The sequence below is a fragment of the Ascaphus truei genome, chromosome 2 (genome assembly GCF_040206685.1).
Source record: "Ascaphus truei isolate aAscTru1 chromosome 2, aAscTru1.hap1, whole genome shotgun sequence".
Classification (NCBI taxonomy): domain Eukaryota; kingdom Metazoa; phylum Chordata; class Amphibia; order Anura; family Ascaphidae; genus Ascaphus; species Ascaphus truei.
In genome coordinates, this window is record NC_134484.1 from 413,243,132 (window position 1) to 413,269,308 (window position 26,177).

General features: G+C 41.6%; 1 protein-coding gene across 1 annotated transcript in view; it reads left to right on the plus strand.

The window, feature by feature from the left end:
* MRC1 (mannose receptor C-type 1) overlaps positions 1–26,177 on the plus strand; it is a 138,083-nt gene that overhangs the window by 77,839 nt on the left and 34,067 nt on the right. The window contains exons 15-18 of the mRNA XM_075587513.1: positions 4,387–4,531; positions 11,147–11,181; positions 19,727–19,897; positions 21,200–21,267. Of these exons, the coding sequence (XP_075443628.1) occupies positions 4,387–4,531; positions 11,147–11,181; positions 19,727–19,897; positions 21,200–21,267 (419 nt within the window). The remainder of the gene's footprint in view (positions 1–4,386; positions 4,532–11,146; positions 11,182–19,726; positions 19,898–21,199; positions 21,268–26,177) is intronic.

Genomic DNA, 26,177 nt, shown 5'->3' on the forward strand with positions numbered 1-26,177 from the left:
TTCTTGCTTGTTTCCTATTTAAACAATTCGCTATAAATGAAGCTTTTATATGGAAATGCCGAAAGTCAGATTAGACATATCATGGTGTAACACTACTGTCATCTCTGTGTTGTCCTTTTCATTCACAAAAGAGTGGCAATGTTGCCTCTTGCACATAAGTTATATCATACTTTATTTTATTTATATATATATATATATATATATATATATTATTATATACATATATTATTTTTGATCTTGGTATATGATTCTCCATTGTTATTTTTTAATTGTCTGCGGAAACACAAAACTACAGTATCCAGCTAACAGATCTATATACTGCGTAAGATACTTGATGTCATTTCTTGCATTTGATGATGGACATACACAGTCTTAGCTAGCTCAAACGCTAAACACACTACGATGTAGGGATATACAAGAAAACTACCTTGTACCCGGCATACCCGGCCATATTTAAGCTACTCGGAAATTACCCGGACCCATCCCAGAGCGCTTAAAGCCAGCGTCGGATATTTCCATCCTGTTCTGCTTTCTCGGTGGTCCTCCTCAATCACCCCCCATCCTCCGGGACGGTGGGAGAACAGGATGGAGAAAGGCAGGAGCATGGCAGAAGAAGAGAAGGACAGCAGTCGGTGGCGGAGGGAGAGGAGAACGGCAGCCGGTGGCAGTGGGAGAAGAGGACCATGTGAGCGGAGCAGGAGTGGCACAGGAGGATGGCCAGGGAAGAGTGTACCCCAGTGGTCTGACTCAAAAGTCTTCTCTGACTTCCTGTGTCTGCCACAGATATAGTGCGCTCCTCCCCGGCCCTCCTCCTGTGATGCTCCTGCACCTCTCACATGATCCTCCTCTCCCTCCGCCGCTGGCTGCTGTCCTTTGCTGCAGGATGCCGTCCTTCTCTCCCTCTGCCAGCCGCTGTCATCCTTCTCTGCAGGATGCCGTCCTCCTCCTCTCACAGCGCCACCAGCTGCTGTCCTCCAAACCTACCCGGTGTTTTTTTATACCAGGTACATCACTACTACAATATATATTCTGTGTTGTGTGTATATATATATATATATATATATTCACAACACAGAAGCAAGCCTGCTATATACAGTATATGTAGGAGTGTTATGTTTTCCCCTCTGTACCTCCGCTGCAGGGTGCATTCCTGTGGGGGTGCAGGTAAAGTGTCCGGAGGCCAATCACCAGGAGGCTCTGCAGTTAACTACAATCCCCATGAGCCTCAGCAGAGCCACCTGACACCAGGGAACAAATAGGAGTGCAGGGATTGCTGGCAGGCAGGAAAGGGAAGCGTGGGGGAGAGACCACACTAGCCAGAGGGCACCAGAGGAGCAAGGGGAAAGGTTGTGTGTGTGCAGGGGGTCAGTGACCCACCTGCGTAGGTCAGATTTCCCCTCAGGCCCCAGTGCAGAACCTGAGTCACCATAAGCTTGTGGTGCTGCAGGGACGCCCTATAGAGTGAGACACATATTCCCTAACTGTAGTAGCAGATAGCGACACAGTGTTCGCGGAGCTGCGGTGTGTGAACAGTGGTTTGGGCTCAAGCTGCTGGACATCACCAACTCGTGAGAGACTGCGTTGGATCGACGGATCCTTTTTGAAGTCTGTTGCCAGTTGCTGGAGTAGTCGGAAGGTATTTAATAAGTGCACCAACACCGGTACCATCAGGCGCTGATCCCGCCTTGGGGAGGGCCTATTGGGGACACGGGGTTGAGTGACCAAGGGACTGCGCATATATATACATTGGACACGTGTGGGGTGCACGCGGTGGTTGGAAGTGACATTACTCTTTAGGAGAGTGGCCGAGTCACATGTGTATATTATTGCATGTCAGCTACATATATATGGGATTATGTGTGTGTTGCTCATAATAGGTATAAACTAAGGTTATGCAATTACGTATTAGTAAATGGTTACAAAGTTGAAGTGTGTTATTATTATTCTTACCTAGGGGAATCTCACTTACTGGGGATCCTGGGTAAGTGGAGGCGCTGCCAAGACTCTAATATTGCCCCAGGCTCCCAGTAAGCGGAGGCTCAGATCTCGCTGAGCCAGCAGGTACATGCGGCACTAGTAGTCGCTCTAGATCAGCAGACAAGAGGGCTACATATATATATATATATATATATATAAAGCAGAAAATAGCCGTGTTAGTCCAGTTGTGATAGTGCAGAATAAATTAGTTCTTCAGTATTAGGTGATACCTTTTTTATTGGACTAACAATTTATGTCATAGGACAAGCTTTCAAGAGTTCTCCTCTCTTCTTCAGGTCAAGCAATACTGATATACAAAGGATTCTATGGCTAAAACAGTGTAGAGTACATATCTGTTTTTTTTTTGTTTGTTTCTCTACACTGTTTTAGCCATAGAATCCTTTGTATATCAGTATTGCTTGACCTGAAGAAGAGAGGAGAACTCCTGTCCTACGACATAAATTGTTAGTCCAATAAAAAAGGTATCACCTAATACTGAAGAACTCATTTATTCTGCTATATATATATATATATATATATATATATATATATATATATATATATATATATATATATATATATATATATAGCAGGCTTGCGTCTGTATTGTGTGTATATATATTTGTTTATTTCAATTGAAGTGCTACTGGGATAGTGACCTGATGTACAGTATGTAACAATACACAAGAAAGCTCCAATGCTACATCCAGTATTACAAATTAACTAAATAATTTGTCATACTGGATGTAGTATTGGGGCTTTCTTATATTTGATGATGTTACAGGAAATAGTTTTTGTTAAAAACTGTTTTCAGCTACACTTTATGAAAGCTTGATGCTACCACTAAATGTATAACTTAACAAAATGTAGTGTAGTATATTAAACTTGTTACAAAAAGGGATTTATTAGAACTTCCAAGTTTCAGTTATTCCCATAGACCTTTATCAAGATTTTTTATAAATATCCTATCAAGATCAAGATCCGCGTGGAGGAACAAAATGGTCATGTTCTGATAGACCCCATTTAATGGCTTTTACACTGCTTTATTTATTCTATTGATAAACATTTATAGTGTTGCACAATATTAGCGAAAGACCGTTTTAGGCTAGAATTGCTGCTAGAGATCTATGTATATCTATGTATGTATATCTTTATTTATATAGCGCTATCCATGTACATGGCACTTCACAGCAGTAATACACATGACAAAATAATATAACACCAAATGGCAATAAACGCTTGAGACATAAACGTACATAAAAGTAACATTACCAAACGCCGTCCCTGCCCCGAAGAGCTTACAATTTAAGTGGTCAGTAAGAAGAACTTACGGAGACAGTAGGAGGGTGTTATGGTAAGTGCGTCTGAAAGGGGTCAAGGTCGATGCATGGGATGTATAGTATCAGCCAGCGGAGCTACACATATGCTTCGTTAAAGATGTGTGTTTGAAGATGGGTCTTAAAGGTGGAGAGGGTGGGTACTAGTCGAATATTGAGGGGAAGGGTATTCTAGAGGTGCAGGGCAGTGAGTGAGAAAAGTTTTAGGCGAGAGAGGGCTTTAGATACAGAGGGGGAGAGGGAGCATCAGGAGGAGAGTGTGAGAGGGGAGAGACACAAGAGACAGGGGCAAAGAGGAGGTGAGATATGGAGGAGACGGGGGCAAAGGTTGGGGCTCCCAAGAATTTCACAATCGAATTCTGGGGTTCCCTAACCAAAACAGGGTTGAAACTCACTGATGTAGAGTATGAGCAGAATACAGAGGGGATGTATTGATGAATGGAACCCACATTTGTCTTGAAATAGTCAGCTAAGTCCTGAGGTGAAATTGGGGAAGAAAAACAGGTAACAGACGGTGGTCTGAGTAGAGAATCAAAGACAGAGGAGAGTTGGCATGGGTTAGACTTGTGCGTGTTGATTAGTGAAGAAAAGTACTGTAGATTTGTTTAGCCTGAGAGAGAGCAGAGTTGAAACAGGATAGGACAAATTTGTAGTGAAAGAAAACTGTGAGTGTGAGATTTCCTCCATAGGCGTTTAGCCAGGATCTGGAGTTAGAGCAGAGCGAAAGAGGGGCACGTAGATAAAGAGAAGAGGATAGGGCAGAATTGTACAATTTGTAGGCATAACAAGACAGTGTTCCCTGTTAAAATGGATGAGAAGGAAAGAGTGATCTGTGCTCGTTTGCATCGGTGCATGTCATTACCCAGAATCCCTGGCTGCAGTGGAAGCACTGTTTGCTAAGAGATAATGGGGAAAGAAGGGTTGGTGACCTGTCTGAGACATGTAAATGTTCTCAGAAGTGTTTTTTTATTTTATTTACTGTACTATTTGTAAAAATTGTATCAATTACATGGCGGTGATAATTAAACAATACTTCCGATTAATTTAGATCTCACCTATGTTTTTGTGGTAGAAGTCCTATGAAAGCTGGGCATATGGAGAACCCAACAATTACCAAGGAGTAGAACTTTGTGGCGAGCTAAATACTGATCCATCCATGACATGGAATGACAGGCATTGTGACACGTCCACGGAATGGATTTGTGAACTGAGAAAAGGTATGACTATGTATATCTTTATTTATATAGTGCCCACAGTGCACTCTGCGCTTCACAGAGACAATACAGTACAGGGAATTGTAATGCAATAAAGGCAACAGAAATTCATGGAAAGCTGGTTCAATTTCCTGACTGTTACTCTGATTGATATAACAGTGATTTCCCATACAGTCATAGCAAATTGTCTGCATGCTTATCACGCTAATAATAATGTGAAAGGACGCCCCTGATAAACACGGGCTGGTGAAACAGGAGTTGTGTCATACAGTTTTCCATTTTGGATCTCTTGTTTTGCTCAAAGCACCAAACTCTGCGAAGCAGAGCCACAGATCTCTGTTAAATAACTTGTTGTCCCGTAATGCAGAGGCGGCCAACTCCAGCCAGGCCAGGTTTTCAGGATATCCCTGCATAAGCACAGGTAGCTCTATCAGTGGTGCATTGAAAGACTGAGCCATTGATTAAGTCACCTGTGCTGAAGCAAGGATGTCAAAAAAAAACCTGACCTGTTGTTCCCCCTGGAGAACTGGAGTCGCCCACCCCATGCATTAGCGTGTATCTTTATCTTTAATTTAACTCATTTGAATGTAGTTTCCATATGTAAATTAGGTTATTTCCCAGGTATCTCAGTTGTGTTGATATGTATCTTTCCACATATTGTATAAACGATTGAGATATACAAGTCAATGGATACTCAATGTGTACTAAATGTGACTCTGACTCTTTCTCTGCGCTATAATGTTTTAATAAAAGGTCTGGTTAAAATGCTCATTACTGTAAGTATGAGGAAACATTCTAATACCATGCATGAATTACTGGTTACAAGTAGCCAGTGGCGTAACTAGCATCCCGCTAAACACCGCAATGCAGGGAAGAGGGGGCCGAGAGCACGGGAGGTCTAGCTTGCCGGTGCTGGAAGTTGGGCCCGGCGGCGGCCTGAGGTCAGGCCAAACTTTCATGTCTGGCAGCTACGGCCAGTTCTGCCAACAGAAAACGTGGGGCCCAGGACAAACATTTTAAGCAGGCCCCCCCCCCTCTGTCGGCGGTATTGCCCGCCACCCCCCCCCCATTTCATACCTCACGAGCCCCCTCCCTTTCCCCCCCATCCCATGTATTTCTCTCCCTTCCATCTCACCCCATCTCACTCTCCCGCCTCGCATGTATTTCTCTCCCCTGCTTCTCAATCTTACTCACCCCTTTTCCTCACTCACCCGCTCTCCTCTCCCTCCGTCAATTACCCCATGCTCACTCATTCCGCCCCCCCACACACAATTCCCCCCACAAGATATATACCAAAAACTTCCCACCCAATGCAAAAAACATCCCACCCCCAAATACTTTTTAAAAAAATCCCCACCCCCCAAGTATATACAACCTCCCCCCCACAAATGCATACAAAAACCCCACCATATATATATATAATATATACAATAGAGGACTGCGCTATTGTATGAAATGCCAGAAATTTATGGTAATACTAAATGTTAATTGAATATAAAAAAATTAATAAAAATATATAATTAATAAAATATTATATTAAAAATGGATATATACCAAAAATGCATATACAACCTCCCCCAACAAATGCATACAAAAACCCCACCATATATATATATATATATATATATATATATATATATATATATATATATATATATATACACAGTGTTCGACAAATCATCCAAAAATCTACTCGCCGAACAAAAAAATCTACTCGCCACCTAGTCCCGCCCACAACCCGCTCTAGTCGCGCCCTCAACTCCGCCCCCAGCCCCACCCCCAGGCCTGCTTTAAAAAACAAATAAATTGAATACATTCCTAGTAAGAACATTTGTTTTTTACATTCGTTTATTTATTGTATTACATTATACTACAATTGTTACGTGTGTATGTGTGTGATCTTACCTGATCCGCAGTCCAGGTACCCTCATTCCAGCAATGTTATATGTTGGAGGGGAGGTGTTTCTTACCTGTCTTCTGGGTTAGGGTAGATTCCGATGTCTCCCGTGTGAAACTTGAGAGTCAAATCTGAAAGAAAGCAGTACAGTATAGGTTATTTTGGTGTACGTATAGGGCAGTTAAGATATATAGGGTAAATAAGATATCCAGGTCCAGAGTGTGAGACAGACAGTATGAGAGAGAGAGTGACACACAGAGAGAGAGCGACACACACACACACACAGAGAAAGAGCGCAACACACACAAAGATAGAGAGCGACACACAGAGAGAGAGAGCGATACAGAGAGAGAGAGAGAGTGACACAGAGAGAGAGAGCGACAAACGGAGAGAGAGAGCAACACACAGGGGATGTCGGGACGGCCTGGTGGCAATGGGGGGGCGGTGGGGAAGGGGGTAGCGTGACTGCCCAGTGACTGAGGTGGGGAGGGGGGGTAGTGTGATGGCCCGGTGACTGCGGCGGGCGGGAGGAGGTGGCAGTGCTGCGAGGGGCCCGGCGGCTGGTGACAGCAGTTGCCGCCGGCCTTGCTGCACCTGTCTCCCGATGCTGCTCCCGCAGCATCGGGAGATTAAATTAACTGGCGCCCGGCCGTGCAGGGGGCCCGGGACGCTGGGCCCCCCTGACCCACGGGGCTCGGGACGCCAGTGCCCTTTGTCCCCCGCTGTTGGCCGCCCTGGCTACGGCCCCTGCTTGCTGCAGGGGCGGGCATCTCACCCCTCCATGGGCAAATCCTCCTGCCCCTGCCTGTATCTCCGCCCAGAAGTCAAACAGGCCAGCTGCTGAGCAACACTCTCTGCAGCTAGCTCCGCCTCCCACTGTACCCAGAACAGGCTTATCGACCCCCCCCCCCCACCCCACACCATCTCAGGTCAAATTCATTCTTAGGGGTTGGGGGGGGGTGAGGATGTGTGAGTGGGGGGGAGGATTGGCTGTGTGTGAAGGGATGGGGATTGGCCTTGTGTGTGGGAGGATTGAATGTGGGTGAGTGAATATTGAGTATTTGAGGGGAGTATTGAGTGTGAGAGGAGGGTGGAATTGAATGAGAGGAGGAGGAGAGTGGGAGGGATATTGAGTGTGTCTGAGGAGGGATTTAGTGTGTGAGGAGGGGAGAATGGGGGGGGGAGTGAGTGGAGGAGAGAGGAGGTTGAGTGAGAGAGGAGGAGGTATGAAAGAGAGACAGAGAGAGGGAGGTACAGTGAGGAGTGAAAAAAATGGTGAAGAGAGAGTGGGATAGATGGGAAGAGGGAGTGTATGATAGTGTGTGTGAGAGCTCGGTAGTGTAAAGGAAAGGAGCTTTCCAAGGCCGCCCTGGTAAAAACTAGATTTGTTTATTTTGGGGGTGGGGGAGGCATTTTAAAAATGTTTACATGGAGGCCCCAAAAATGTAGTTATGCCACTGCACGTAACTTACAAAAGAGGTTTAAACAGAATTATATTTTTACACTTATTAGTCAGAGGTATTCGTCTTGTCATGTTATTTCTCTGCTAAAGTTTATGGTAGTGAGTGTGATATGAATTTATTTGCAATACTGACATCTGGTGGCATCAGTAAAATTATTACATTAAATCTAGGAGAATATATGTGAATAGAGTAGCAGGAGACAATTGTTCTATAAAACTGACAGAAATGCTTCTTGAACATGCATTGGAAAGTGGGACTGCGCTTTTAAATTACAATTAGCAGTGATTACCATTGGGTAATAACTATAGAATGAGTACATTTAAACTTAAGGAAAAAGGATGCAAGAACAAACAGGGTATTTTCATTATGTAAGGGAGAATGAACAGATACTTATCTCCAAAATTCCAGTGGTTATAACAAAAGTTGAAGAGGGCAAATAAACGAATAACATTAAGAGTGAAAGATGGATAGCATGTGACAGAAAAGCAAGTATTATTAGCAAGACTGAGGAAGAAAGAAACAAAAGTATCATTTTTGAATAGGCAACTAACTGTACTAGACATTACAATCACGAAGCAAACTGGAATATACTGTATCTGGTAAAAAGTGATATTTGTTCTTACAGTATGGTAGCACCTACTGTACTTCTTAACTGTGATGCAATATGTGTCCACTCTTTTTAACATACTGTAGTTTGCAGTTCTGCACAACACTATGTGAAAAAATTGACACCCCCCTAGACACTGGCAACATTTTAATAATTAGCTAAAATATCTATCGCCATTGAGTGTTTACCTAAATTCATCCTATTTTAAATGATCTAATGGACTTTACAGTAGTTGTAAACTATCCCAGGTATAGCACAGCACCAATACTATTTTGACAAATATATGGTTAAAATCTCTTCCCCTTCCATCCCACAGATGTATAGATTTATTATGACACAAGGAGGCCAACACTGCAACTTTGTATTTAAAAATGAAATTCCAAGTCAGTTTACTATATTATTTAAATATACTGCAGCACGTTTAATATGGGAGTGCTGAGTACTTTGTCTATTAACAATTGAAATGTCATTTGAGCCACATTTGACCAAAAAAATCCACACAAAAAAGGGCAGACTATGGGGTGATATACTGTATCACTGCTGCAAAACTGGAGCAAAAATATTGCATCACATTCATCAAAGAACAAGGTCTTATACTGTGGTACAGTATACAATTTAATTTTTTACGTGGATAAATTTGTTGCCTTGTGATGTTCTAGCTTTGCCCCATTTTTGGCACTGGGAGATAGTGATACATAGTAGCTCGAAATGTGACAAGCCCTTTCTAAGGCCTCGTTCAGGGTGCAGGCTTCGGAGGGAGGGCGTGCTGAAGTGCGAGCTGCCGTGGGACACAAAGTACTCAAATTGAATACTGGTTGTCAGGGTAGCAGCTGCCCTGTCTCCGAAGCCAGGAGTTGACGCTGGCTACAGTTTCAATAAATGAAAAAAATCGTTTTTTGAAGCTGCAGCAGCGTCTCTGGGACCTAGGCAGCCAATGAAATCATTCTTGAGAATGATTTCATGACTGCAACTTGGATCCCTAACCTGCCGTGTGTAGCCCCGCCCCCTCCCTGCCCCCTCCCTGCCCCCTCCTCAACTCCTGAAACAGTCTGCTGGGGATGAACACACAACTACCAGCAAACTGCTGCCCTCCCTCCCGAACGCCCTCCCTCCAACTCCTGTCTCTGGCACCCTGAACGAGGCCTAAAGGGTACTTTAAAAGCAGATTTGCATGCTTTGCTATTTTTTAAGCCCTTATTGCATGTCCAAACTGGGTCTAAACAGCTTTTTTAAAACCGGTTTCACTTTTGCTCTGACAATCCGATTGGTTTGTCAAACAAGGCTTAGACTCACATTTTTTGCTGCACAATTGCTATTCTCGCAGATCAGTTATGCAAACCACTTCTAAAAACGCAATTTATTTTAACACCACCTACAGATACTGCGGCCGTTATTCGAACAAATCATGGAACCGTTTTCATGTGCGCTGCTGTACTCGCCCCAGGCACACGGGTTTATTGCGGTTGCTTTGTTTGAATTGAGTGAATTCTGTTTCTTTGTGTGCAATGAAACGAATGAATTGTAATGTGTACAGTACTGTGCTACTGTGTCAATTTCAGGGGTTTAAAAACCAGATCAATAAAATGCCATTTTCTGCACTCGCCTGCACTCGTGTCTAAAGGCGGTAAGGTTGGAAGAAATCACGCGTCGTGACATGGGTATTCCAAGGTATACAACGCGTGAAGTGTTCGAATAACCCCCGCTGCATCTGCAAGGTGTGACGCGATTGCTATTGAAAGTTACATCCAGAGCCTTAAATATCGGTTTAGCTAAGAGAGAAAAACCCATAAGTTAGACTGGGGATGGAATTAACACCACCTCTGGTCATTCTGCTACTAAAGCAAGTACAAACCGAGCGGATTGACTGTTAAACAGTGCAGTTTGCCACTTATTTTTAGAAGTGGTTTAGAAGTAACTTGCAATAGAGAATACTATTTTCCCTCACATTTCTTGTGAACATTCCAAACTGTGCAGTTTGGAAATGACAACTTCAGAGTTATTAGAATAAGCCCCATTAACCTTCTACATTGTATGTCTTTTTTAGGATATGGGCAGAAGTCCTACGTTTTAGTTATATTGGTAGCGGCGATTATGTTTTTAGCCACCTCTTGTTTGACTCATCCTTCTGTGGCATTAGGCACACATTAAATATTTAATTGTTACCCCCCCCACCCCCCGAACATAAATATTAGACACTTGAACCATGCCATTCCATTTGGAATGACTTCATCACTTCTTGATTTGACTTTTTTCACTAGACATACTATAACTACGACAATACTCCGGGAGATAAGATAACAAATGCTTAAATTGATCCATCTCAGTTCTCCTGACACCTTCTTATCCAGCCCTCACAAACTGTACTGTTATTGTGCTACATAGGCTTTTTGCAAAGGTTGAATGTGCATACAGATAATGAGACTCTAGCCCATATTTACTAAGTGGTGCTTAAGATACCTTGCAGTAATCTATGACCCCATACGGCCCAACCACTTGAATGGTCTACACGGAGTCTACTGGCACTGGAAGATGGGTCATGGTATAGCACTGTTTAGCAAATATGGACCAGTGGGTTTTGTGCTATATATCTGCTGATTATATGAAACTATAAGAAATGATTTAATCTGAGGATAACTTTGTTTTGTTTTTAGGTGCAGCTTTAAAGCCTGAACCAACAAAATCCCCACTTCCAGGCATGTGTTTTTGTGCTTACTGTTTCCGTTAACAACAACTATTTGACTGCTAAATTCAAACCGAAAATACAAATGTGTCACATTGTAGCCGGAAGTAATATTTACTTGTACCGCAATCAGTTTAAGAATTATTCTTTATTTCACACATACAACAATTTCTAATATGGAGGCTAGACACGGAGAAGAATATGAAAACAAAATTTTTAGTAATGTTCAGATACATACATTACCAGCTGTAACAAACATATTGGGCACACAATTGCTATATATAAAAACAAGGTAATGGATCAAGGCTCAAAGGGTCTGACACAGGACAAATGTGCGCAAAAATGTGCACAAACAATAATATAGTAAATATAGAGGCGAAAAAGAAAACCGTCAAATCATAATGTTAAAAGTCCATCTTACAGTAAATTTTGGGACATCATGTTGGCAGCAATAAAGTCAGGTGTCTGCAAAATCCAACGCGCATTTCACATGTTGCTTTGCCAGAAGATAAAAAGTGTAGCACATGTAGTGTTATATGTATATATAAACCAAATCAGCAACACATTTCATAAAAGAACATAACATTACATTTTAAAGAGACAGCAATGAGATAGATGCATGAAAACGAAGTAGTACCATATGTATGTATATCTTTTTTTATATAGTGCCCACAGTGTACTCAGCGCTTCACAAAAGAGACAATACAGTACAGTAAATTATAATACAATAAGTGCAAATAACCAGCAAAATAGGACAATAAGAAAGTAAATCCTTGCCCTGGAAAGATTACAATCTAAGAGGTTTGTTGGGAGAGTTACAGAGACAGTAGGTGAGGGAGTAAAAGTGCAGTATATTGCAGTGCTTTGCCACAATGGTTGATAGGAGCGACTGTGGATGTGAGACAATAGCCATATGTCCAGGCTAATCAAATGTTTCATTTAAGAGGTGAGTTTTAAGATTTGACTTAAAGTTGGGGGGAGGGGTTGCTTGGCGTATACTGACTTTAAGGGAGTTCCAAAAGTACGGTGCAGTGAGGGTAAAAGTTTTAAGGCGAGAGAGCAGTCGAGATGAAAGTGGTGGAGAGGAGACAGTTATGGGTAGAACGCAGGAGATACTCTACCCATAACTACCTATACAATAAAATTATTCTAACAGCAGAATTTCGTACAGATTACAAATGACAAATTGTGATGCAGAGAGGCCTGTTGGCTGTATCTTACAATAATCAAGATGGGAGAGGATAAGGGCATTCATTTTTAGCAGTAGAGTGACACAGGAAAGGAAAGACATTATCAATATTACAGAGGAAAAAGTGACACATTTTAGCCATGCCATGAATGTGAATGGAGAAGTTAAGGGATGAGTCAAATGTCACTTGTAGACAACATGCTTTGGTGACAGAATAGATGATAGTACCATTTACTTTGATAGAAAATGGGGATATTAGGCCAGGTTTAAGGGGAAATTTGAGCTCAGTTTAGACATATTAAGTTTAAGGCAGCGCACTGTCATCCACAAGGACATGGTCTCCAAACTCAGTCCTCAAGAGCCGCACACAGGCCGGCGTTTATGGGTATCCCTGTTTCAGCACAGGTGGCTAAATCAGTGGCCCAGTGAAGCACTGAACCACTGATTGAGCCACCTGTGCTGAAACAGGGATATCCATAAAAGCTGGTCTATGTGGGGCTCTTGAGGACTGAGTTTGGAGACCCCTGCACAAGGAAATAGCCGAGAGGCAATGAGAGACTTCGGTCTGGATTGCAGGTGTGAGGCTAGGGGTGGATAGACATATCTGCATATCATCTGCATAGAGAGTGATGAGGTCACCAAGTGAGGGTGTGTAGAGGGAAAAACAGAGGTCCTAGAACATAGCCCTGAGGTACACCAACAGACAGGTCAACAGAAGATGAATACAAAGACATGTTGGTAACAGAAAACAAAAATGTGTGATGAGTGAGCTATGAGGAGAACCAAGGTTACAGCTATGAAGAGATTTTAGAATATGAAAGAGAAGAGAGTGATCGACAGAATCAAAGGCAGCAGAGTGATCAATTAGGATTAGTAGGGAAAAATGACCATGGGGTTTTGCTTCATGTAGATCATTAGCTACTTTAGTAAGCACAGTCTCTTGTGTTATGAGCTGTACGAAAGCCAGATTGTAAAGGGTCCAAGAGGGTATGGGATTTAAAAAAGTTGATTATATGAGAGAATGCGAGACATTCTAGCAGTTTGGAGGCAAAAAGCTGGAGGAATACAGGCCAGTTCCTACTATAGAAAATAGGGTCTAGGGTGTTTTTGAGAATAAGTGTGACCACCACATGCTTAAACGAGGAAGGGAAAGTGCCAGAGGACAGGGAAGAAATGAAGACATGGGTGAGATTAGGGGCTAAGACAGGAGTATTATATCTGAAAAGGAATAGGATCGAGAGGGCATGTGGTGGAGAAATATGAAAGAGAAAGAAGAAAATTTAAAACAAGTTACCGTAATTTTCTTTTCCTGGAACCATGGCAGTGGGCACCATTGATTAATCCCTTCTCACTCTAGGTAGGACAGGAAATAGACTTTTGCAGGTAGGCCATATAAGGCCCCTCCCTCTACCTGCACCTTAGTCTTACGATTCTTCCATAGCTGAAAAATATAACTGTTAGGCATTAGACATACACAGGGAGGGTAACTATGTGCCCACTGCCATGGTTCCCGGAAAAGAAAATTACGGTAAGTTGTTTTAAATCTTTCCTGATCACCCTGGCAGTGGACACATTTGGGACATACCCAAGCAGTGAAAATTTTAGGGAGAGATACATCAGAATAAACACCACCAGTTAATGCCTTTATCAATTTGACCTTTATTAATACTCTTTATTTCACTACAGATTCTAACACTCTACGACCAAACCTTGCGTCAGCTGATGATTGTACGTCGAGTCTGTAGTATTTCAAGAATGTATTGAATGAGGACCAGACTGCCGCTTTGCATATCTGTCCTGGTGTAGCTTGGGCTTTAATGAAGTAGACATGGCCCTTGTAGAATGAGCTTTAATGTTCAAAGGTTTATCTTTTCCTTTGCTTTAATAAGCTTTTTTAATACAAGACACTATCCACTGGGAAATTGTTGTCTTTGATGCTGCTTGACCTTTCTTCGGTTCCTCTGGTATGATGAATAGTCTTTCTGACTTTCTGATATCTCGCATCCTTTCCATGTACACTTTTAGACATCTTACCACGTGTAATTTGTGTAGTCTTTCTTATTCTTTGGTTCTGGACCGAATGACGGAATCACAATTTCTTGATTCATATGGAACTGTGATACAACCTTTGGTAGGAATTGATGTACTTGTCTGAGAACTGCCTTGTCTTGATGTATGACTAGGAATGGTTCCTTGGCTGATAGAGCCTGTAGTTCTCCCACTCTCCTTACTGAGGTGATTGCTTTCAAAAACGCCATTTTCCATGATAACCATTTTAAGCCTATCTCCTGTATAAGTTCAAACGGAGCTGCTGTTAGCACATCCAATACTAGGGACAAGTCCCATGTATGTACCCTGTTCTTGATTTGAGGCCTTAATCTTTTAACTGCCTGCAAGAACCTGATGATCAACATTTCCATTGCCAGATTTCTTTCCAACAAGGCAGACACCTGTACTTTCAATGAGCTAAGACTGAGACCTTTCTCAAATCCCTTTTGCAGGAACTCCACTATTAATACAACTCTAGGTGAAAGGAAATTTTGTTTTTATTTTCCACACCAATCGCGAAAGCAAAGCCAGATTCTATGGTATACTTTAGATGTGGAACCTTTCCTTGCTTGTAAAAGGGTCTGGATTGTTTTGTCTGAACAACCCTTCAGTCTCAATGTTTCCCGCTCAATCGCCATGCCGTCAAGGCCCATTGTTTGGCATTCGGATGACATATTGGCCCCTGTCGCATCAGCCCTTTGCGATCTGGTATGTGCCGTGGTGTATCTACTGCCATATTTACCAAGTGTGTGAACCAAAGCCTTCTTGGCCAGTATGGTGCTACGAATATCACCTCTGTTGGTCTTCCCTGATTTTCCTGATTGTTTTTGGAATTAGGGGAATTGGAGGGAACAGGTATGCCAACTTGAAGTCCCATTTGAAACTGAGAGCATCTGTACCTTGTGCGCTTGGATGAAACTGTCTGGCACAGTAGTTCCTTACCTTGCGGTTCTGATGTGTCGCCGTGAGATCTATGTCTGGCTGACTCCATCGCTCTAAAAGTTCTTGAAACACCTGTGGATCTAATGCCCATTCTCCTGGGTGTATGATGTTCCGACTTAGAAAGTCTGCTGTGACATTTTCTAGTCCTGGGATATGTATGGCTGGCGTTCTGCCCAAAAGAGGATTTCTGCTGTGAGGTTCATCCGCTTTCTGCTCCTGGTTCCTCCTTGCTTGGCTATATACTTGACAACTGACCTGTTGTCTGATTCTATTTTTATACAGCCACCTCTTATATGGTCTTGGAAAGCTTCTAGGGCCCTTTGTACTGCTTCTAGTTCCAGCAGATTTGATGGAAGATGCTTTTCCTGGTTTGTCCAGGTTCCTTGCACCAATGTTTCTCCCATCTGGGCACCCCAACCTGCGTTGCTCGCATCTATTGTAATTCTTACCCACTGCACTGGTTGTAGTGTGTGTCCTTTTTCCAGGTTTCGGGTATCTTCCCACCACTTTAATTCCTGTTTTGTGTGTGGGTGTAACAAGATTCTTTGTCTTGTGTCTTTGTGATTCCCATTCCATTGTTGCAGAAAATTGTTTTGTAATGGTCTCATATGTAGTGCTGCCCATTTTGTGACGCTTAATGTTGAAGCGAATTTCCCTAGGAGCTTCATGCATTCTTCTGCTGAAGTCCTGGTAGCTTTCCTGAGTTTCTATGTTTGCATGGCTATGTCTTGCCTCTTTGCGTCTGGTAGTCTCACTTCTCCTTTTGCTGTATCGAATTCTACCCCCAGAAATCTTAACAGCTGAGTGGGCATGAGATGGCTCTTGTCTCTGTTTATTAACCCACCGTGCTGTTCCAGGAAGGTTATTACCATCTTCTGGTCTTGTTGTAGTTTCTCCAGACTTTTTGATTTTACCAGGATGTCATCGAGGTATGGGTATATTTCTACCCCTCTTTTTCTCATTTTTGCCACTAGCTAGAACCTTTGTAGACATCCTTGGGGAAGTCTCCAGACCAAATGGCAGTGCTGTGTACTGATAATGATCTTGATTTACTGCAAACCTTAGGAATCTTTGGTGTCCCTTTGCTATGGGCACATGTAGATAAGCGTCTTTTAAGTCTATTGCACCATCCAGTCTCCTGGTTGTACCTCTTCATTAATCAGGTTCAACTACACCATCTTGAATTTTCTTATTTTCAAGAATAAATTTACCTTTCTTAGGTCTAGGATTGCTCTGTAATCCCCTGTAGGTTTCTTTACTAGAAATATTCTGGAATAAATTCCACTTCCTCTGTCTTCCTGAGGTACCTTCTTTATTACTTCTGCTTGTAATAAATTCTTTAAAGTCGAATTCATTTGCCTTCTTTTTTCCTTACTGTATCCATGTTATTAGGCCCAATTTTTTTTCTTCTTGGCATCTCTCTGAATTCTATACTGTACCCCTGACGAATGGTCTGTAATACCCAATTGTCCTGTATTGTTTGGGCCCATGTTGCAGAAAACTGCTTCAGTCGCCCTCCTACTGGCAACTGCTGGGCCCTCTGACCTTCATGTGGACTTATTCTTTGTGAATGATCCTCTTCCTCTGGCGCCACGAAAAAGCCGGTTCTGGCCACCCCTCCATGTTGTTTGTCTTGGAAATGACCTGCCAGGTATATATGCATTTGCTTCCTTATACTAGTTTCTATTAGCCTGTTGGAAACCGAATCTTCTGGCCCTGTTTTCCTGAGGTAAAAAAGTGCTCTTACCTCCTGATGCATTTGTTATTATCGCATCCAGTTTGTTACCGAAGAGGAACTCACCTTCAAATGGTAATCCACATAAGCTGTTCTTTGATGCTGTATCAGCCATCCACTGTCTGAGCCATAAAGCCCTCCTTGCTGATACCGCTAGCGCCATAGATTTGGCTGCTAATTTTACCGCATCCAATGAGGCCTCCGCTATGTAATCTGTCGCCCACTTTACTTCAGACAGTGCTTTAAGAATAGCACTTATTTTTTACACCCTTGTCTATTGCCTCTTCAATGTTGGCAATCCACACTCGCATAGCCCTTGCTGCTGACGTAGTTGCTATGGCAGGTTTGTAGGATGTTCCTGCTGTAACGTATGCTTTCTTCAACACGTAATCCATCTTCCTATCCATAGCGTCCTTCAATGACGCAGCTTCCTCTATTGGGATTGTGGTCTTTTTTACTATTCTGGAAATAGCAGTATCCGCCTTTGGGCTGACATCCCAAAATGTTACCTCCTCTTGTGGGAATGGATACATCTTCCCAAACCTTTTTAGCTTAAATACTCTGGCGTCTTGTCGCGCCAACTCCACCTGAATGAGGTCCTTAATTACTTGATGGATAGGAAAGACTCTACCCTTTCTTTGTCTCGCCCCAAAAAGTTTATCCTTCTTGTGGGTTAACTCCTCAGTGTCTTCTAGTTCCAATGCCTGTCTCATGGCTTTGATGAGTGGATACACCATTTCTACATCAAATTCATCTTCCTGAAGATCTTGATCTGATGAATCCATTTCACCCTCTGATACTTGAAAACAATCAATGTCTGACTCATCTGATGAAAAACCTTTCCCCTTATCCAGACTGGTTTGGATCTAGATCTTTTCTGCGTAGGGTTAACAGCTTGCTGAACTGCCGCATCAACACTCTGTTTAACAGCCTCCTTCATCAATACAAGGAAAGTGCTCATTTGTTCGTTGGAATCCCCTGCAGCTGCCTTAAGACAATCTTCACATAATTTCTTCCCTATTAGGGCTGGTTTCTCGCAAGCTGCGCACCATTTAGTTTTCTTAGCAACCTTTCTTTTATGTTGCAAGGATTCCCCCGTCCCTTTTGAAGATTCTGCTTCTGGGAGGGTAACCGCCGAACTATTTTATAAAAACAAAATAAATACTAAACATACACCCTAATGTATATAGACCATCTCTCTTTCCCATGTAGAACTAAAAACTAAAGACTCACCTAGTCTTGGGAACTGAACTTTTGGGTGTCTCCATTTTCGAATCCATTTCCAGCACTTGGCTTCTCCCTGCTGAGCGTTCCATGCTGCAGTCTCTCACTCACACATACACACAGTGTGTCCATCGCTTCTGTGACGTCATCAAGTGCTCGTGCATGGCCTGCGTGTCTGTGCACGCATCTGCCGGCCGGAACGTGATGCGCGCGCTCCCGTGCGGCCAAGTGCACTGTTCCCTCTACCGCAGCGTTCTCGACGCTAGCGCGGCCAATTTGAGCCTTTTCTCCGGCTTGCAGCTATGGCTACTCCCCCCTCCGCGACGTAGCGGGCTCCTGGGGTTCCTTTACCGTAGCGTTCCAGACGCTAATGCGGTGAGTCTGGGCCTCCACGGGCTCTCAGCTGCAGCTGTTATGCTCCCCCTCTGCGCACCATTTCTTTACCTTTCGTCTGGTACTGGGGCTTCCTTGCATGTAAGCTTCCACGCCCACGGCTGCAGCTGCTCCCCACCCCACGGATGTACTTGGTTCTTGGGGCTCCCCCGACTCTAAGGGGTCTCGTCTTGCCACCACATGGGCGTGTCGATCGGAGCTTCAGAGCAGAGAGGCTGAGACCCTGGATATCTGCACGAGGTGCAGTAGGTGAGTCCCTTTACAAAATAAAAAATCCTACTCCTAGCTGTGAGGACAGGAAAAGGACTCAGGTGCAGGTAGAGGGAGGGGCCTTATATGGCCTACCTGCAAAAATCTATTTCCTGTCTTACCTAGAGTGAGACAGGATTAACCAAAGGTGCCCACTGCCTGGGTGATCAGGAAAATATGCTAAGAGACTTCCAACTCTGTAACAGGAGAAAATTAGTCAAGAGTGGAAGAAGGCGGTTTATGTAGAAGCAGAGAGGAGGGTGAAAGGAACAGAATGAATCTCATCATTGATACTATAGTATCCACACTTTGCCTTTAAAGTGCTCAGCAAAGGCTTGAGGAGAAGTGAAGGAAGGATGGAAAGTGACAGGAGATCATTCTTTACACCAGCAATATGAGCAGCATTATTTTTACAATGATAGGTGCCACACATTTGATGCTAGCAGTGGTGTGTAAAAAGTGTCAGGAAGGAATGTAACGCTTATTGTTATGCAATGATTGTTCAGACATAGTAGAGCAAGAGGAGATTTTTAAATGATTTATTTTGTTTTCATACCAAATCTCGACCGCAGCATGTCTAAAGAACAGTTACAGAACAATAGGTGTGTGTGGTGAACATTACTTCCACATTATAGTGGGGAAGGGTATACACATTGTTTATAGTGTTAACATTTTTAACGTTTAGATTTTTAGCCACAAGAAAGTTGTTAAAAATGTAGATAACTACATATGCTGCTCTTATATTATACTTCACCTCTATACTTTACAACCTTTCAGAACACGAATTGACAAATGATGGTTGGATTATCTTCAAAGACACTCAGTATTTTATCAGCAAGGATTTGGTCCCAATGGAAAAAGCAAGGGAGTTTTGTAAAAAGAACTTTGGTGACCTTGCTGTTGTCAGCAGTGAAACTGAAAGAAAATTTCTATGGAAATACGTAAGGAATTATTAGTCTTACTAATGTGCCATCTAGTATACCATTGAACAATGGGTCTGTTTAATACTGTACAAAATAGCAAATTGTTACTGCAATCACACTCTAATAATGAATGTGCTGAATAGTTACATAACCCAAGGATAATTATCAGATTATTATCATGTTGTAGCAAAGTTTGATTCCCATCAAAGGCTCATGAACAAATTTAGGGGTGATGAAATATTGGAACTTGCAAGGCCAATTCTTATTTTGCCTCAAACAAATCAGAGCAAATTTTACTTTTCATTACACAAACCTTACTTTGAATTTACAAATTACTTGACATTATTTGAGAGCCCGCCTCTCCCCCAGTGTGGTTTGGGTAACATATTGTAACATAGTAATTGAGCATTGAGTTGCTGAACATAGTAAAGAATAGTGACAATTAAATATTTATTGTGTGACATAATTTAAAAATGTTTTCTTATTTATACTTTGCTGAAATCCAACGCCTGTTTTATACCAGGTTTCCAAACTAAGGAAAATATGATTATTTCTGTTGATCTGGCAAACAAATGATACATCTATGGAGACTGTGATGGCAGATACAATAGATTTGTTCAAAAATCTTTTTAGATGGGAAAGGTATACAGGGATATACCAAATAAGTATACATGGGAATGGATGTTGATCCAGGGATTAATCCGATTGCCAATTCTTGGAGTCAGGAAGGAATTAATTTTTCCCCTTAATGGGGTTTTTTGTTTGCCTTCCTCTGGATCAATAAGTAAGTATAGATATAGGATAAAGTATCTGTTGTCTAAATTTAGCATAGGTTGAACTTGATAGACCTATGTCTTTTTTTCAACCTCATCTACTATGTAACTATGTAACTATGTAATCTCTTTTGTTTGCTCAAAATTCTTGCTTCACAGTTAGTTTCCTGTGACAATCACTTAAATAGTAGGGTATATGTAGGTCTTCTTTAATGTAAGTATTTGAAACGGATGCATGTGCTACACAAATGAATGTAACACAATGGCCCTTGTTCAGTAAGCTGCTATAGTGCTGATTTGGCGCTATTGCACAGAAATTACATTTGACTCCAGTGGGGCTATCTATGCTGGATCGGCGCTATCGCAACTTACTGAATAAGTCCAAAGATGGGTCACCTTGAGTCTGTTTGGCATGTGCTCTATGTATTGACAGAAATTTCAACCTTCCGATAAATCAATGAAAACATCTGACACTTTCTATAACAGTATGAAAATTGAGAAATACATGAATATGTGTGCCTAACCGTTAACTTTATTTATTTTGAAGATATTGAAGAATGAAAAGCAAGATAACTATTTCATTGGTTTACTTTTAGGACTGGATAAAGGATTTAGGTACGTACTGAACATAGAAAGTACCCAGGCTTGGTTCTCAAACATTATGGCGTTTAGATTTGTCGTAATATAATAATGCAGAAGGGGACTCATGTGTTGCAATAATACCTGCATTATGTTGCACGTATGTTGTGTTGCAATAATACGTTCCCTAGTGTGTGAAGCTTCTTACAGGTTCGATTCAGTAGAGAAATTACTTCAATTTGTAGAACATAAAGGGAAATTTTTAAGGTCCTATTAAAAATATATACTTAAACATTTAAAGCACTAATCCCCCCAACTTGTTTTTTTTTTTTTAGCACCTATTTACTTTTTTACATGATGAGAACCAGAGGGTCCTCAGGAGCTGAACCATATTTTGAGCTCCCGGGAAACTTACTTGTGAAGACACCAATAAAAAAATGGGTGGCAAATCTCATGGGTCCGGCAGGCCAATGGGATTCCTGCAACATCATACGTTGCAGCTTTCTACTGGCTGCCCATTTAAATCCCCTTTAAAAACAAGGAAGTAATACAGGCAACTTCACTAGCTAGTACAGATGTAGCAGACGTTAATGCGCCCATTAATACAATGTCTTGAGTTAACGCTGGCGAGTTATTTAACAGCAGTGCCATTGAAAACGATGGTAAAGGCGATAACACAAGTGTTATTTAACATGTTATTTTGTGCTTTAGTGGAAGTAATAATGTCTGCTACATCTGTATCTCGGGGCCGCCGAGCTGAAAATATTGTGCGGTTCAGCTCCTGAGTACCCCCATGTTTCCACCTATAAAAAAAGGGAGATTAGACAGGCCGGGGTGCTGCTTTAAAAAAATACCCCCAGGGGAGATTTGTGTTCCTCAGATTTCAGTGTTGTTTGCGTTTGATATTTTTGATATGCACTATTTGGTTTTAATACGTATAGTGTATGCTATATAATTCATATGCCATTACTTATTTGGAAGTATGCTGTATAATGTACATGCTGTTACACATTTCAGAGTATTGTATTCAACTGCATTGCAGAACTGATGCTAAATCTGGCTTCCCTTAAAATATTATGTCAAATATATAAATCCTGAAAACGGTTTGTTATATTTGAAAAAGACGCAAACAGGTTACAAAGTTACAAATTGTTAAAATGCATGCCACTAATGCATTCTTCTCCATCAGGGGTGGCCAACCTCAGTCCTCAAGGGCCACCAACAGGTCAGGTTTTCAGGATATCCCTGCTTCAGCACAGGTGGTTCGATCAGTGGCTCAGGGGTTGGCTACCCCTGTTCTACATGATTTCTATCTTTCTGAAAAATGCCTTTTCAGTACAGAGGTCCAATTGTACTAATGTTTTGGGAATATTCCAGATAGATGTTTTATGCATGATAGAAATGCTTAGTACACATGTAAATTAAGTGCTGTAAAAAGTGTACTCAGAGGTTGTGCACAAGAGGGCAAGCGACATCTCAAAAAGCAAAAGTTTGGAGATCAAAAAAAGTGCCTTATGTCCTTTAATATTAGGAACCGACCAAAAAGGTATATCATAGTGATCTAAAAAGTCCAACATTTGCTATGTATGTTACATTTCCCAAAGTACAGTACAGTACAATATTATAAATTACAATTTTTTTTCTGCATTGTTATTACAAACAATCATAAAGTACCTAATCCATAGGGTCTGTAAGAACCAGTTACCTAAAAGTAAACTCAGCAAGGTCTGTATACTGTAGTTAGTGTCGCAAATGGATTTTTTGGGGCGCACAATTGTTGCACAGATCTCATTTTAAATTGCACTTCGGTGCACTTACAGTATGTACTCACCTGAAATGTCTCAGTCAGCATCATCAGCATCAAAAAAAATATTTAGATATATATTTTTGGTTGCACAAAAAGGGATTGCGCTAGGTGTACAGATGTAAATGGTACACTAAAAAATAATGGTTTCTGTGTGCCAAAAAAATTAGAAAATGTGCGTCAAAATTATTTGCCAAATTGATGCTAGCGTAAACACTAAAAAGTCGGTTTACCTGTATAATAACACAGAATTCAGTTGCTATCTACAGTATCAACTAAAAATGTATTAGCACGGATATTTCATGATATACTGTAGGTTAACAAAATGAATTATTTTCACGGTATAGATATTACAAACAAACACAAACAGAGCCCAGTGCAACATCAAATGGCAAAAATACACAGTGAAATACCTATATATCTCTTGAATATAAGGGTAATTTATTTTAACACTTTGGTCAAAGCATTGTAAGCCCGTGAGCCCCTCCAAGGCATGCCCATAATTCACAGGTCCTAACACTGATTACAATTCTTAATAACCTGTACAATACTAGGAAGAATGATCATAATTGATCTGTCATAATCAGCTTCATGGTTCTAAATCTGATTGAAATTCTTATTTACCTGGACAATACCAGGAAGAATACTCTGTATTAGATCTGTTGCAATCAGCTGCATGCAAAGACCTGTGCATATGGAAAGTGGGATGGGCCGAGCTTTAAACCTGTGAGGGAGGGGCCAACCTCCCAAACAGCTGAGACCAGATGGACAAAGTTAACAAACACACAGATACCCAGTAAGCTCATTTAAGCCCCAAAAGTTACCACTATATATATATATATATATAACCAACTGTTTCATTTGCATGTCTTAGACAGGTCTGCAACCCTGTCTTTCCCCATTATCGCCCAGCATACAGCGCTTCCACTGCAACAAGGGATTCTGGGAAATGACATGCAAATGAGCACTCAGTGCCATCTTTTGTCTCAAGCTCGTATTACACAAGCAAAGTCTCAAGCCAATGCATAAACACAGCTTTTAGACAGAGGCTGGGATGAGATGCAAAGCCATTAAACCCACTCACAGACATGTTTCAACATTGATGGGTATCATCAGTGTGAGGTTGGTTGTAATGGCTAAGCTGGTTTGAGACTATATATATATATATATATATATATATATATATATATATATATATATATATATATATATATATATATATATATATATATAATGTATATATATATATATATATATATGTGTATATGTATAAATGTCAAAAAGGAGTGCTACTGAGCATGCAATATATACTACAAACAAACACAAACAGAGCCCAGTGCTACATCCAATTGCAAAAATACACAGTGAAATACATATACAGTGGCGACCAACTTTATTCTTACTTGGCTAGCTCCGCGAATTTCGGAATTTCCCGGTGATGTGCGGTTTTGTGTCCATTTCTCCCGGGGTGTATAGCGTTATTTTCGCGGCTGTCATTTAAGCATTTTATTCCCGCTGGCTGCAATACTGCAATGCCGTGTAAAAACGCATGGGGCGTTTGCGAGCTGTTGTCTTTGAAGCCGAGAAATTCATGAATTGTAATGCAGTATATACTGTATATATACAGTAACAACAACCCCTATAACCCCTAACATACACATACAGTACCGTCCCCTGGCGAGATGTGTTTGCAGCAGAGAGAGATCCGCTGCTCTCTCTGCGCAAACATCGTCACATTAAAAATTATTTAAAATACATTTTTATTCATAGTGTAGATGTGCAGGGGGTCTCCGGAGCTGAACCGCATTGGTTTCAGGTCCGGGGACCCCATGCTTCCCGAGATACAGCCCCTTTGCATTTAAACCCCTTCATTGCCTTAGCGGCTATCAGCTATGGTAATGAAGCAGCATTTCTGTATTTTTAATAATATTGTGCAGGAGCAGGGGGTCCCCTGAGCATTAATTTCTGGCTCAGGGAACCCCCTGCTCACTGTACTATATTATTAAAATACAGAAATGCTGCTTCATTACCATAGCACATAGCCGCTAAGGTAAGGAATGAGTGTTTATTTATATATGTGTTTTATTTATACTGTACATGTGCAGAGGGTCTCCGGAGCAGAAACGTTTTGGTTTTAGGTCCGGGGACTCCCTGCTCCCCGAGATACAGGCCCCTTTAGGGGGTGCCGGTATCCCTCTGCTTTGTTTACATGCCGCGGTCACGTGATTGGGACCTTTAAATGCAGAGGGATACCGGCACCTCATAAAGGGGGCTGTATCTCGGGGAGCAGGGGGTCCCTGGACCTGAAACCAACGCGGTTCAGCTCCGGAGACCCCGTGCACATCTACACTATGAATAAAAATGTATTTTAAATAATTTTTAATGTGCCGATGTTTGCGCAGAGAGAGCAGCGGATCTCTCTCTGCTGCAAATACATCTCGCCAGGGGACGGCCTATAGTATCATTGATGTGCATATACAGTACTGTATGTGTAAAGTACTGTATGTTAGGGGTTATAGGGGTTGTTGTTATACAGTATATATATATATATATACAGTATTTATATATATATATATATATATATATATATATATATATATATATATATATATATATATATATACTGCATTACAATTCATGAATTTATGCCATCTGGCGGACATGCGAAGCATTGCAGCCTAGTAAATCCTGAACCATTATCAATTAACACATCAACCGTGCGTCAGCCGGGCATGCGCCTGGCTGGGAAAGCAAAAGGAATGCGGCATGCTCCGGGTGAACAGCGTGGCATTCCAGGAACATGCCAGGTAAAAGCCGATGATTTGTAAGAATAAAAGCTGCCGCTGCTGTATATATCTTGAATAAAAGGGTCATTTAGTTTAACACTTTGGCCAAAGCATTGTAAGCCTATTACACTGATAATTTCTATTTACTAAGACTAGTTATAAATAAAAAAATGTACATCACTTTTTTTTTGTTAAAATGATATCAATCTGGTCTTGAGCATGATGCAGTGCATGTATAAAGCCTTCATACATACAGTGCACATCTTACTGTATAAAGGTTTGTACTACATTTAAGCATGAAAATGCACAATAAAACTTCATATATCATCCTTAGTGCATAGATCCTGCAAGCTCAG